Raw genomic sequence first — 13,207 nt, 5'->3', positions numbered from 1 at the left:
GCAAGGAAGAAGGAAGACAACGCTCCCCTTTGAACTCCCTGGGCTGCAGGGGGATAACCCTTCACAGGCTGTTTTCATTGCACCCTTTACTTGAGTGATTATTCCCACTCAGAAGAACAGGCAACATCAAACAAGCACCTGGCTCTGGCTGTGCAGACTCGGGCACACGAGCCTCTCTTCTCACCAAGACTGTTGGTGTGGATCAAAGCATTACCTTCAAAGATCTTCCAGTGGATGGATTAATGCTCAACTCATTACCCCCAACTGATGAGACATTACAGCATCTGCCCATAATGCAGAGGCCAAACCTGACAGATTTCTTAAACTAAACAGTTATAATAAGGGATTATTTTCCTGTTATTCCTAGGAAATTAAAATTGTGTTTAGTGATTCTTCCACGTGAAAGATAAAATAGACATAGCACAGGACCCAGCTAATAGAACATAGCAGGTATGTTCCCCTTGAAGTCCACATCTTAGACTTCCGCAAGATTCATTTTTTTCTGCCACTGTCTTCTAGTACCAAATAAACTTCAAAATAAACTTTATTTTGTAAGTGTAACTCATAATTTATTCTCCACTGTGAATAAAAAAAACAAAAAAAAAGCGAAGTTATTGAGCAGGGCTATATAGTTGCTTTAAGCTGTACTCTATGTGTGGAATATTAAACACATTATTCAAAAAGTGTTCAGCACACGTTGTTTACTGGATCTTGTACTGCAGGGTAGGTCTTTATTAAAAGGCAGTATTTGTTCCACAACATACACTTCATACACTGGAGAACAGGAAGCCAATATGCCCATGTACAAACCTACTTTGCACTTCAAGTACTCCAAGAAGATTCTCCAGCTTGCCAGCAGCAACCTGACAACAGGGGTCTGGATGAGAAAAGGTAACACAGCAGAAATGAAGTGTGAAAACTGATTTGCATTAATGCGTCATGGTGCATATGCACACCTGGGACTGGGGTGGACAAGACAGGAATGAGGCTTGGGGACATAATTCTCAAGCCACTCAAGATAACCAATTTCCCCCTCATTTATACATAAGTTTTACCACAGACACATGCAGCACCAAAACCCTGCCAAGCCCCATATTAAGCAAAACACTTCCAAGAAAGGCTAAACTAATACAATAAACTGGAAAATTGAAATTAACAGAATGACCTTGAGCACAACAGATTAACAGCCATCATCAGGGTTCAGAAAGTTTGCCTTTCTGGAACTTTAGGAAAAATGTTCTAGCCAGAGATTAAAAAGCTTGCCAACAACAGCACAACAGTGGAATGAAATTTATGTTATCTTACAACACAAAAATCTCACTAAGGTTTGACTACAGGAAGTTCTATGTACAACCAAGGAAAAACGAAAACAATCAACATATTGTATAATTTCAAAGTATACAAGTAAGTAGTTATGAAGAGAAGCCAATTTTCTGTGGGGTCATTTTAGTGTCATCTGCTTCATAAAGGACAACATTTGCAGACAACTGCAGCTTGTTTTCTCTTTCTCCTTCCCCTACCAGCCATTACAGCAGCTTATGAGTGTTACTGGCACTGCTTTATTGTAGGAAATCCAACTGCCCACTTCAGCAAATATCAAGGAGATACAAACCTGTCTAAAGACATACAAAAAAAAAATGCTGTGCCCTTTCCTTTGCATTATCAGGATAAACTGTAGAAGAGAAGAAAGACGAGCAACGCGTAATACCAAAGTCATCCCAAAAGGAAATTAAAGATTGAATTTTACACTGCAATAAAAAATGCATTTGAAACAAAAATTACATTTACATCTTTCACATTAGAAAGACATCACCTGAGTTTCTAAACAATTCTGTTTTTGAAATTACTTCTAAACACAGAAATAGATTAATTACGCCTATCCCACTGTGTTGGTTTGGGCAGGGATAGAGGTAGTTTTCTTCACAACAGCTACCATGGGGCTATGATTTGAATTTGTAGTGAAAACCAACACACTTATGCATGCAGCTTTTGCTTTACATATTAAGCTGTCTTTATCCTGACCCATGAGTTTTCACACTTTGCTTTCCTGATTCCCCCCACTCATCCCATTGAGGGGTCACACTGAGTGAGCAGCTGCATGGTGCTCAATTGCTGGCTGGGGTTAAACCACAACACATATAAATCATCAAAACTATTCACAGCAAAGTGAAATTCCATATTTTCCACTGTAGCTGGATAGTAATTAAGCTTTTTTAAGCAGCAATTTAATTCCTTGAAAATGTAATGCTTGCTTCATGCCAATATTATTTTCAGAGCAACCCAGAAAAATACTAGGCATGGCAAAAATACCTACAGGAGTTTTCAAAAGTACATAATTATTCCACTTGAAGTGAAGGCCTCCTCAGCTCAACACAGCAGAAGCTGGCTAAAGAACAACTTCCATTACCATTACAGGAAACACCAGTACACAGTCAAGGTGAGCACAAGTCTTATTTTAACCACAACTGAGGCATCAGCCTCCTCTTTGTGCATGTGTATTACACATTTGGCAGAATGCTTTTCCTTCAGCTCACAAAAAATCTGATTTACAGTCTGTGGACATCAGACACTGATGATCTTCATTTTAGTCCTGTTTGCCTTCGCGCCACTGCCGTGAACCCTCATTCCAGGCTACATAAACAAAGAGAGCAAGTACCACGTGGACAGTGACCACAGCAACTATGGCAGCATAAAAATAGCTGTCTCTGTCAGACATTCCCAAGGAACCTGAGAAAACAAAGAAAGTAAAGAATATTAGTTATGAGCTAGGAACTCTGACATGGCAAGTCACAGTTCTCCCTAAAGACCAAAGACCAAAGTAACATTTGCTCCTCAGATCAAAAATCTGAGCTCAAAACTATTCACAGTAAAGAATTCACTGTGATATTAAAGGCCTTGAAACTATTTCTGGAACAAAGCAACACTGCAGTATTCAATATTTATGATAAAATATCCCAGATCTGATATCAAGAGCTTGGAGTTCTACAACACTCACTTTTTCTCTTAGTACCTTCCAGCCCAAAACAAACCTCAACATCCTTTTTTCCTAAATGTAACTCTCTTTGTGGGGCAATAAAATGAGGGAGGGAGGTGGGAGGAAGAAGGGGGAGAATTCTGTATTAATTTGCCACTAAATCAGGAGAAATCAGTAGAACAATTAAATTTAGAATACTATTACCTTCTGTATTTAGACTATAACACAATAATGCCCCACCAGTTAAGATACATAAATGCATCTCATATAAAATAAACCTTCAAATATCAAAAGACCAAACATTGAAATATTGTTTCCCTTAATTTTGAAAACCCAACAAAGTCTCCCCAAAAGCAAATAAAACCTACACATTACAACACTCCAAAACCACCACCCTGCAAAGACAGGGTGCTGACAGAACGTGCCACTAACTGACACAGCGAAGTTGAAGCTCAGCTTGCTACACCTCAAATTAAAAAAAAAAAAAAGCTGAAAAGGATCTTCAAAGTTGCTTAGCAAGCTTTGAGCTTTCCATGCACTACATACAGCAGTACACACCAAAGGAGAATCATCTTAGAAAAACTCAGTTACACACTCATACTGCTCTTAAAAACAGCTGTTTTCTCCCTTCCTCCTCCCCACTTGTGAAGGACGTAACTTCCTAGAACCGCAGAAGATAAGTATTAAAGCTTTGCAGAATCAGGACTACAACATGGCTGCTTGTTCAAACAAACAGCTCTCTTCCTTTTCATTTTTTTTTAATTAAAAGAAAGCTCCACAAGCAACCACATTCAATATCTGAAACTGCATACAACTTGTTTTAATGCACATATGTTTCAAAAAGTAAAATATAAACCTCATAAACAATGTTATTCTGTCTTGAACACATGATTAGTTGGCATTAGCTGCAGGAAACATATCTCTGATGATTCTGACAAAAGTCTCCTGAAGGGTGTTGTTTAATACCCTTTAGGTAAGGGGAACAGTGCACCTCTATACAATATAAACCTGTATAATAAACAGCAACTTTTGGATTGCAGAACACAATGCAGGGAAGGACACATTGACCACTTATATAATTTTCTGTTCTAATTAGACATTACAGGACCTTTTGTCTATATATAGCAACAAATATTCAAAACAGGAAGAAGTTTTTAGAGGATTGTGCTTTTCCTCTATTTTTTTAATAATAATGCTAATTGGCAGAAACAAAATTACCTTCAAATACATAAGCCTTTGATGAAAAATACAGCCCAACAGGTAATGTAATCATTAGAGCTGAGAAGAACAGAAGCGTTCTTAAAGTTGATGTTAATGAACCCTCATTTCTGAAATAAATAAGAGAGGTTACACACAAAAGAAAATCACAATATATATGCCTGAAACAGGACAAGAACTTGTTCCAAACAGAAGCTGATTACTTTTCAAAAACTGAACAAGTGTATTGCTGGGAAGCAATAAAGACTTGAAGTTGGCTGCATTTGTTGGCTGCAATAAAAATGAGCGTATTCAAAATAACGTAACAATTCTGCCAGTCTAAGCTCACAAGCAAAATTAAAAACAATCTTTAGATTTTTCCCTTAAGATTTTTTTTTTTTTACTGCTTTGCAAGCATTATAACTTAGGGGGTTATGTTAATATGTTTATCAGTGCATTACTGAATAATTATTAAATATCTAATATTACTTACACATGCACATGTCATATGACAGTATCCTGCATTAAAACTTACCAAGTTCCCTTTTTTTAAGTAACTACAAGTCCAGGAGAATGACAAATCCTACAGGATGGCACAGAAAGGGAAGTACACAGATTGAATTTAACAGCTTACTACTCCAAGTTCCTTTTTATTAGGTCTTCTTCCTCTTTTTAAAAATAATTTCTCAGTTTTTAACTGAGAAAACTGGAATACGTGTAGTAACAGTCAGAACACATAGCCACTACACCAAAACTTTGCCTAAAGTTTTCTCACAGATCTAACCTAGAAGACCTTTAATATGAGAGGGCATATGAAGGTTTATGCACTTGGTAGGGTCCTCCTGAACTCTGCTAGAACAGGTATTGTGTTTACAAAACACCACATATGGCTTGGTTCTGTGTGTGCTTCTACCAGTTCTCCCTCACTCTGCCTGGCTGACTACATTATTTTATGCTAAAGTAAACATGTAAGCCAGGCAATACCCTCTTGACTTTCAGAGATTGCCTGAGTCAAAGACATGAGTCCTTAGGGTGTTGATACACAAATGCGTGTATTTTAATTTGGAAAAAAAAGTGGAAATAGGGAAAAAAGAGATTTCATCCTCTGACAGTTATGTGTAGCCATGCACAGCTTCTAAACTGCAGCCAACAGCACTTCTGGCTGCTCGTGTACTGCCATACATTTAGGCAGCATATTAGGTAGCTTTTAAAAAGAAAAACATCCAAATTATTTTCCTGTACTAGCGTTCGCTCGAAGGACTATCAGGGTGAAGGACATAACTGCATTTAAAATTTCCATACGGAAATTAGAAACCATTCTCTCAACACTTACCCACAGAAGAGTAAGATGACCTCCAGCTTATTACCAAAGTTAAAAACTCCACTGCTGAAAAATACTTTTCTTACACTGACATACTCTCATCGCTAACCTACGCAGTAAAAACAAATATTCGTGTACAAGCTCAGCCTAACTCGGCACGTTTCCCCGAGGCCAGCAGCCCCCACGCTCGGGACTCGGGGTGGCCCAGGGTTACGCAGCGTGACCAAGTCAAACAGGGGCCTCCTCCTCCACCCGCTCCGGCTCTTCCTGGTCCGAGCTGCCGCTCGCCTCCCGCTCTTCCCCGGGCGTCCCGCGGCCGCAGCCCCATCGCGGGCTGATGCTGCCAGGCCCAGCGCGCAGCCTTCCCCACACCCCACCGCCGGGCCCTCCCGCCCCCGGGCCCTTCTCCTGCCCGCCCCGGGACTCACGGCCTGAACTCGGCCACAGGCACGGCGCTCACGGAGCCGGGCCCGAACCGCTCCATCGCGCCGGGCCCGCCGGAAACCGCCGCAATGGCCGCGCATGCGCGGGGAGCGGCGCCGCCGTCGCCATAGCAACCGTGGGCTGGCGCGGCCTAGCGGTGGGCGCTGAGTACTGCAGAGGGCTCGCCCCGGCTGAGGGGCGGGGATGGAGTGAGGGATGGAGGGACGATGGGACCGACATGGAGGGCAAAAAGGGACGAGACGGATGAGGGGATAGAGGGAAGGAGAGATGGAGAGACTGAGGGATGGAGGAGTTGAGGAATGAAGGGACAGAGGAATGGAAGGATGCAGGGATGATGGGACAGAGGGATGGAGGTGTGGAAAGATGGAGGGATGAAGAGACTGAGGGGTGGAGGGACAGAGGGATGGAGCAACAGAGGGTCAGAGAGATGTGGGGATGGAGGGCAGCCTGGGACTTGGACCACAGCAGCAGTTTCAGCTGGGCTTGAGCAAAGTCATCATCTCTACAGGTTAAACTACCCTGGCAAGCTCTCTGCCAGCTTGGAACAGTGCTGCCATCAGTGCTGCTTACAGGTGCTTTCCTTGATGGATATGGACAGTGTTTGTGTAGGGCAAAACTGCTGTCAAATATCTTGGATGAAGGTTGAGACTTTCCAGGAAATGGCCGTGGTCTCAGAGCTAATAAAACCTATGGTATTGAGATGTCTTTATTAGGGCCAAGGCATTCTCTGAAAGGGAGACTGCAAACGGTCTCCATGTCATCCTGTTGGGAGACAGGCTTGCTCACTTAAAGGTTTTCTACTCTCCTGCCACTAAACTGAAGTTCCTTCTCCAGCCAAAGAAAAAAATTCTGGTCAAAATCTGAAAGAAACTATCCCCATCACAATTAATAGGTGCTGCAAATGAGAGTCCAAGGACTCCTGCAGAGTTTGCTCTCCTCCAGCCTGATGAGCACTAAGCATTTCCAAGGTTACGCTCTGTTCAAGCTATTCATTTACATTCCTGATGAAGTTCCTCTGCTTAAATACTCACCAAAGGATGGAGTTGAACCCAGCTGTTCAACAGAAGCCCAGTGTTAACAGTCTCTGTTGTGCAATCAGTCTCATTTGCAGGGGAACTAATTGTTGATACTCAAAGAACAGCTTTTGCAGGAAAAAAAAGCCTTGCAAGCTTCCAAACAAAAGCTCTGGAAGCTGTTTAATTGATGTTGCCATTTAATTGAATCTCATATACCACAGTAATAGCACATTTGCCCCTTTTATGGTAAAATCATGTTGTCTTGCCACTCACTCAGCTATGCCAAACCTTAATTGTGTGCGTCAGTAACTCCTTCCTCATCTTTTTCTGTGCTGTGCAGCCATCCAGCATTCCTGCAACCTCTTCCCTGCTCCTTGCTGCAGTGCCATACAGCACATGGCATGGCACAGTGGCTTCTTCTTTCCCTCCTGAGCCACCATGGCATCCTGCTACTCTGGAAGAGAAGAAATATGAGATGGTTGCTTTCCTTGCAATCAGTAAGATGAGGAAGTAAGCACTGTTTTTGGTAGCTCCTGCTGTGATCTTGTCTCTCAGAGCTTACTCAGAATCAGTTTCCTTCACCTGGGCTGGAGGCAGTGGACACTAAATGGACACCAGCAGCTGTAGTGTGTAAAGGTGAAAGGCAAGGAGCAGCACTGTCTGCAGCATTGATTTTCTGCACTCTTGATTACAAATATTGAGGGATTTTATTTTGTTTTCTCCAATATGTGTGAGAAAGAAAGTGAATTTTGTTAAAAGCACTTTTTCCCCCCAGCAATGAGCACAGCTCAGCTCCCTTGTGCTTGTTAAGATGCAGCACAGTTCAAGCTGTTCAGCACTTATGGGTCAGGTCTGGCTTTTGGGGTCATGCTTTCACTGTAAACCAACCAATTTTATGCTTTTTAAAAATAGAGGAGCTGTCCTTGTCATTGAATCCACTGCTACCTGAGCCAGCCAAGTGACAGTTTGCATGAGGGGGGCAGGAAGGGACTGGCATGGACCAGGAATGGCCTTTGTATCCCCTACTCAGTTGGGTGGAGATGCAAGGAAGCTTTGCTGTGCAACTCGAGCTTAAAACTTCCAAATAGGTCTTCAAAACACCTAATAAAATTCCAGCTAGCCAATCCCAACATTCAACCTAAAGGTGGAAGCAGGTTTTGTTTACTTATAAACAAATAAAACAATTAAAATCATTTTTAAAAATCAATGAAGTTAAGATTGAAATTGGATCACTGAAAAATTACGAATGTGAGTACAGAGAACATTTAAACACTGAAGGCTGTTTTTTCCACTTTTGATTTCTTTCTTGATTGTTTTTCCAGTAGGGAAAGCAATGACATAAGACAGTTTAATAACAGAACAACAAGACAAGGAAATATAAAAGTGGAATAAGTCTCACATCATTTAAACTTACTGTAAAGATGAATATCAAGGATTAGAAAGTAACAAATCATTTAAGGCTGAACAGTCCAAGTCATTAACTTTTAATATAAAGTTACTTCATATCTCATCACGCTGATGTTTTTATCTCCTAGATTAAAAACAATTTTGCTGAATGACTTCCTGCATATTTGCTGGTTTCTTTTGGTGAGCACATAAAGGAAATACAAAACTGTTAGGAAAACTTTGTAATTGTGAAATAAAAAGAAGCCTTTTATTTGTAGTTTTGTATTAACTAAAAGACCCAGAGCATACAAAGTTTTGTCTGTTTGCTTCAAATTTTATACATCAGATATTCTGAAATGTCAGGCAGATCACAGACCTGTCTTAACTTCTGAATGACAGAGCAAATATAATATTTGCTGTTAAGCAGAAACTCTGCTGCAAACACAAGAAACTACCAATTGTGGGACTAAATATCTGCTAATCTAAGATTCTATCCTCAAAAACATTTTCCAGGAGATGCTTGAAGAACATTAAAAACACAGGCAGCCCCTGCTTTTCTGGGGGTCTGTGTCACAAGGGTGCAGAAGAGGCAGGAAGGTGCCTGTTAAAGCAATACCATCTAGTGGCAGATGCAGAAAGAGAATCCAATCCCCCAAGAGGAGCAGAGCTGGAAAGGTGAAAGTTGAACAGACAGCGTTTAAAAACAAAACCACCTGCTTGAGAGTATTTTTTTTCATTACTTGTTTCCATGGTAATGTATCAAAAAGGATGATATGCAAATAAATACATTATTTATCTGCTCTGTGAACCACTACACACCAGAAAAGATGTTTCATGAAAGGTGGAATTGCGGATTGGCTAACTCTGGAATTCTCCATGACAGTCCAGGCTGAAAGCCCAACAACCACACAGCATGTCACATAGCTGGCCACCCATTTTCTGTGCAAATAGAACTACAGTGACATTAATGCTTGGGTTGGAAAAGAAAGCATTAATCTGGGCATTATAGGGCTATATTCCCTGTTAGTGCACGTCCCAAGATAACTTAGAGCAAAGAGCTCAGATGCCCCTAATAGCTAAAGGAATTTGGAAGTCTCACGGTGTAATTTTCATCTCTCTGTAGTATTGCTGTCATTTTTCAATGAAAACACAGGACTACTGATGGAAGTGGCTGCATTCCACATGCATTGTGTAATACATGTGGCACCTACATAAACAGAATGGGAAAGGCTTCATTCCCACAGCTGATATAAGTCAACCAATACCCACCTATTTCAGGTGAAACTCTAGATACTGAGGGAAATGAACGCTTTTTCTGTAGAGGCAAATGTAAACAAAGTTTTACAAGTTATATGCAATTTAACCAGTATGTGACATTCTATACCCCTGCCCAGAAAAATGGTGCTGACTACAAAGTGGGTAGTGTCAATTTTTTTTTGTAGGTTTGGGGGGATACTTTTCCAAAAAATAGTGTGTTTTAGCACAAATGCATGGAAAACATATCCCCTTCCCACTGCTATTTGGGCTATAGTTAGCTGTATAAAATGCAGAAGGTTTTTGTGAAGATGGAGAGTTTTGGGTGTTTCTGGTGGCCTCATCCTCGACCAGTGACGGGTTCGCCTTGTTGTCAGATGACATTGACTTTGTCTGACAAAGGGGAAGCTTCTGGTGTCTTCTCAACCTACAGCCTCCTCCACCAAAACCTTGCCACAAAACCCAACACAGTCCAGAATTATTTAAACTCTAATACAGTGGCCATTAAACAACTTAAAAACAGCTATGACAATTAGCTTTGACATTAACAGGAACATCCAATACATGAAAGGAAACTCACAGCCTAAGGAGACCACAACAGAGCTTTTGAAACAGAAGAAATCTTAATATTGGTAAGGCATGACAGGAGTTTCAGTGAACTTTTTACATTGTATGGCCACAGTTTCTGTTTTTGAGCTCCCTAGACATGACTTCATTTCACTAGTTCACAGACTGTTTTCATTGCACCCTTTACCTGAGGGATTGTTCCCACTCTCAAGTGCAGAAATATCAAACAAGCACCTGGCTTTGGCTGTGCAGAGACTCAGGCAGGTTGTGCCTCTTTTCTCACTGGGAATGCTGTTGTGGATCAAAGCATTATCTTCAAAGATAATGTCCTTTATCCAAAGATTAGTCCTTCCAATGAATGGACTAATGTTCAGCTCATTACCCCCAAGTGCTGAGACAATATTGTGACTATATTTATCCTTTTTCTATAAGTGTAACTCTCTCTGTGGGACAGAAGAAGGGGGTGGGTGGACTGTAGATAATGCTCTAACTTACTTGCCACTATAGCAGGATGAAGAAGTACAATGACAAATAAATGTAGAGAAATTCTACCCATTCTTTTGCTGAAAATCTGTTCCTTGATTGCTAGTTGATCACATGGGCAAAAAAATCACATCTGGCTAATTTCACACTAGCTGATTTGGTAAAATTTCACATTATTGTTTTAGTTGAGGTGGACTACAAGCACTTTCCACCTTAGCCAAAACAGTCACAAAGGGGATATTATTTTCTAGTTAACAACAGAAATTTTGTAAGAAAAAAATATTCAACAAATACAGGACCACTGGACTGCTCTAAGAGCCCAGGAAAACCATGAAAACCTGGAGATGCTTCTACTTTTATATGCAAATACAGAAGCAGTAAACTGTTCATCTGGGGTTATATGATGTATTCTGCATTTATTCTCTGTGTTGTTTTATCTTCCTTTTCTGACTTTCTAAGGAATCTACTGGAACCTATATTAAAAAAACAATTAGGGCTGAGTCACAGGCATGAGCTCTACCTTCCACTATTCCCATCCCTCTTTTCCTGGCTTGCTCCTGGAGTGGATTTGTCCTGTGACAGCCAGTGCTCTGCAGGGTCTGAGCAGGGACAGCTGGGCAGCACCAGGTCCCAGGAGGTGACAGAGAAAAAAAACTGCTCTATTTCTGAGTTCACAGACACCCCTGGAAGCAAGAGAGTGGCTAGAGCAAATGCAACTAGGCAATAACTTGTATCAGCAGACCAGGTTTTGGGGTTGGCACATTAATCTCTAGACCAGGGCTCAGTGCACTGGGAGCAGTGGGGGGAGAGTGATCCCTTAGTCACAATAGCAGGGAATTGTGTGACAAACACTGAATGCATTCCTCAACTCCACTCATACACATAAACTGGAAAAGCTGTTGTTCCCTGGACAGATTCTAAATACACATTTTACAGAGTACAGAAAAACCCATTAATTTTATGGCTTGTATGCTGTCTGCTCATCAAAAGGATGTTGTTTAATGCAATTGGAACTGTAATACTTTATACCTAGTAGCTCTGGGCTAACTGCCCTTTTCCTTCAAAACATGACCTCAGCAGCAGAATTGCCCTCAGCTGCTCCTTGCTTGCATGTGAGAAGAAGCAGGAACAAACTTGGGTCTTCAGCAAGTTCTTCAGTAGGGGCTGGCATGAAGCATTCCCCTCTTCTTTAGAAGGGGCTGGTGTGAAGCATTCATCCCCCTTTGTCTTTCAGATCAGTATTAGTGGAGAATAAGAGGGAAAAGGTCCTTTGCAGGAGCAGGGTCATAGCTATGCCCATGTGGTTCCCTTCTGTTGTAGAAGACATTCCTGGCAGTCAGGTTGACCAAGTGGTTACATTATCACCTTCCTCAGCAGCTGGGGTCAGATGAAACCAGGGTGATGCTGTTTGCAGACCAAAAGCAGACAGTTTTGGTTTAGAAAGAGGATTAATGGATATGAACACACACATACACATGTACTTTAAACTAGCAGTAAGAAAGACAGTACTTGGGAAGGAATAATATTATAGTACAACAATTACTGATATTACTATATGACTGCATTGTGTGGGAGGATTTAAAAACCTGTCATTTCATTGTTGAAACAGTCCTAAAAGTAAAGAAGTTCTGATGAGCTTCACAACATGAGTTACATGAATATTGCTCCCCCTTGTCACTGTTCCTGACAATCTCTATTTCATTTTCATTGCAGCTGATACAAAAAATAGTCCCTGTTCATCCTGTGTCCTGGAAAGCATTGCAGAGATCCAGCACACTGGGCCATCCACACAACAAAACTTATAAACTTTTATAAAATTACCAGCTTTTCCACCATCCTGTTATATACTAAGCCATCCATCAGTATTATAGTGATGTTTTTTTCATTCTCCAGTGAAATGAATGGTAATACACTTATAGCCATACCAGATACCAGCAGCTTAGGATGCAAGCCAGACTAATAGAAAAGCCAAATTTTAACTGACACTGTGGTTTCAGTTCTGTCCTTTTCATTCAGCATCTTAGCTAACTAATAACATTCTCCAAGGTCAGCTACAGTGACAGAAGTTGTTTGGATCCAGTACTCACCCAAAAGACATTTGAATCCAGCCAGAAGCCTTAGTTTTCAGGTGAATGAATGCTGCTCAAAGGACACCATGAATATATAGATTTAATTTACTGAGTAGCATGCTTCGTATTTTCTCCACCAAGAAGGATGGAGACCTGCCAGTCAGGTTTTTTCCTTTACCCAGCTTTCCCACTAGTTATGAGAAGGAGAAAGTTGCCAGGAGATGCTGCAGAGTGGATCAACAGGGTATCCTCACTCAGGGAAGGCTCTCAGTGAAGTGCTTCGCTGTATCCAAAGCACCCATTACAGCTTTGCTTGGGAAAAAGGGGAGTGCAGCATGTATCACTAAGCAGCAGTTGCTGTACAACTGTGTAATCAAATATCTATGAGGATGGTTCATTTCTACACCTTAAAAATTCAAATAGACATCTGTTTTGTCTTTAACCACAGGAAAAATATGGAATATGAAAATCTGGAGCTTTGGAGATTTTCATATTT

General features: G+C 41.1%; 1 protein-coding gene across 1 annotated transcript; it reads right to left on the bottom strand.

The window, feature by feature from the left end:
• Positions 1–211: 211 nt before the first annotated feature.
• VMA21 (vacuolar ATPase assembly factor VMA21) lies at positions 212–6,016 on the bottom strand. Its single transcript, XM_062502749.1, is given in 4 exon segments — positions 212–2,727; positions 4,193–4,302; positions 5,921–5,980; positions 5,982–6,016. Coding segments are annotated over 4 exon segments (348 nt in total). The 3' UTR covers positions 212–2,584.
• Positions 6,017–13,207: the final 7,191 nt, after the last annotated feature.

This window comes from Cinclus cinclus, chromosome 15 (assembly GCF_963662255.1).
Source record: "Cinclus cinclus chromosome 15, bCinCin1.1, whole genome shotgun sequence".
NCBI classification, from domain to species: Eukaryota; Metazoa; Chordata; class Aves; order Passeriformes; family Cinclidae; genus Cinclus; species Cinclus cinclus.
The sequence above is the reverse complement of the archived record's forward strand: the minus strand, read 5'-3'. Positions and strand labels throughout refer to the sequence as shown.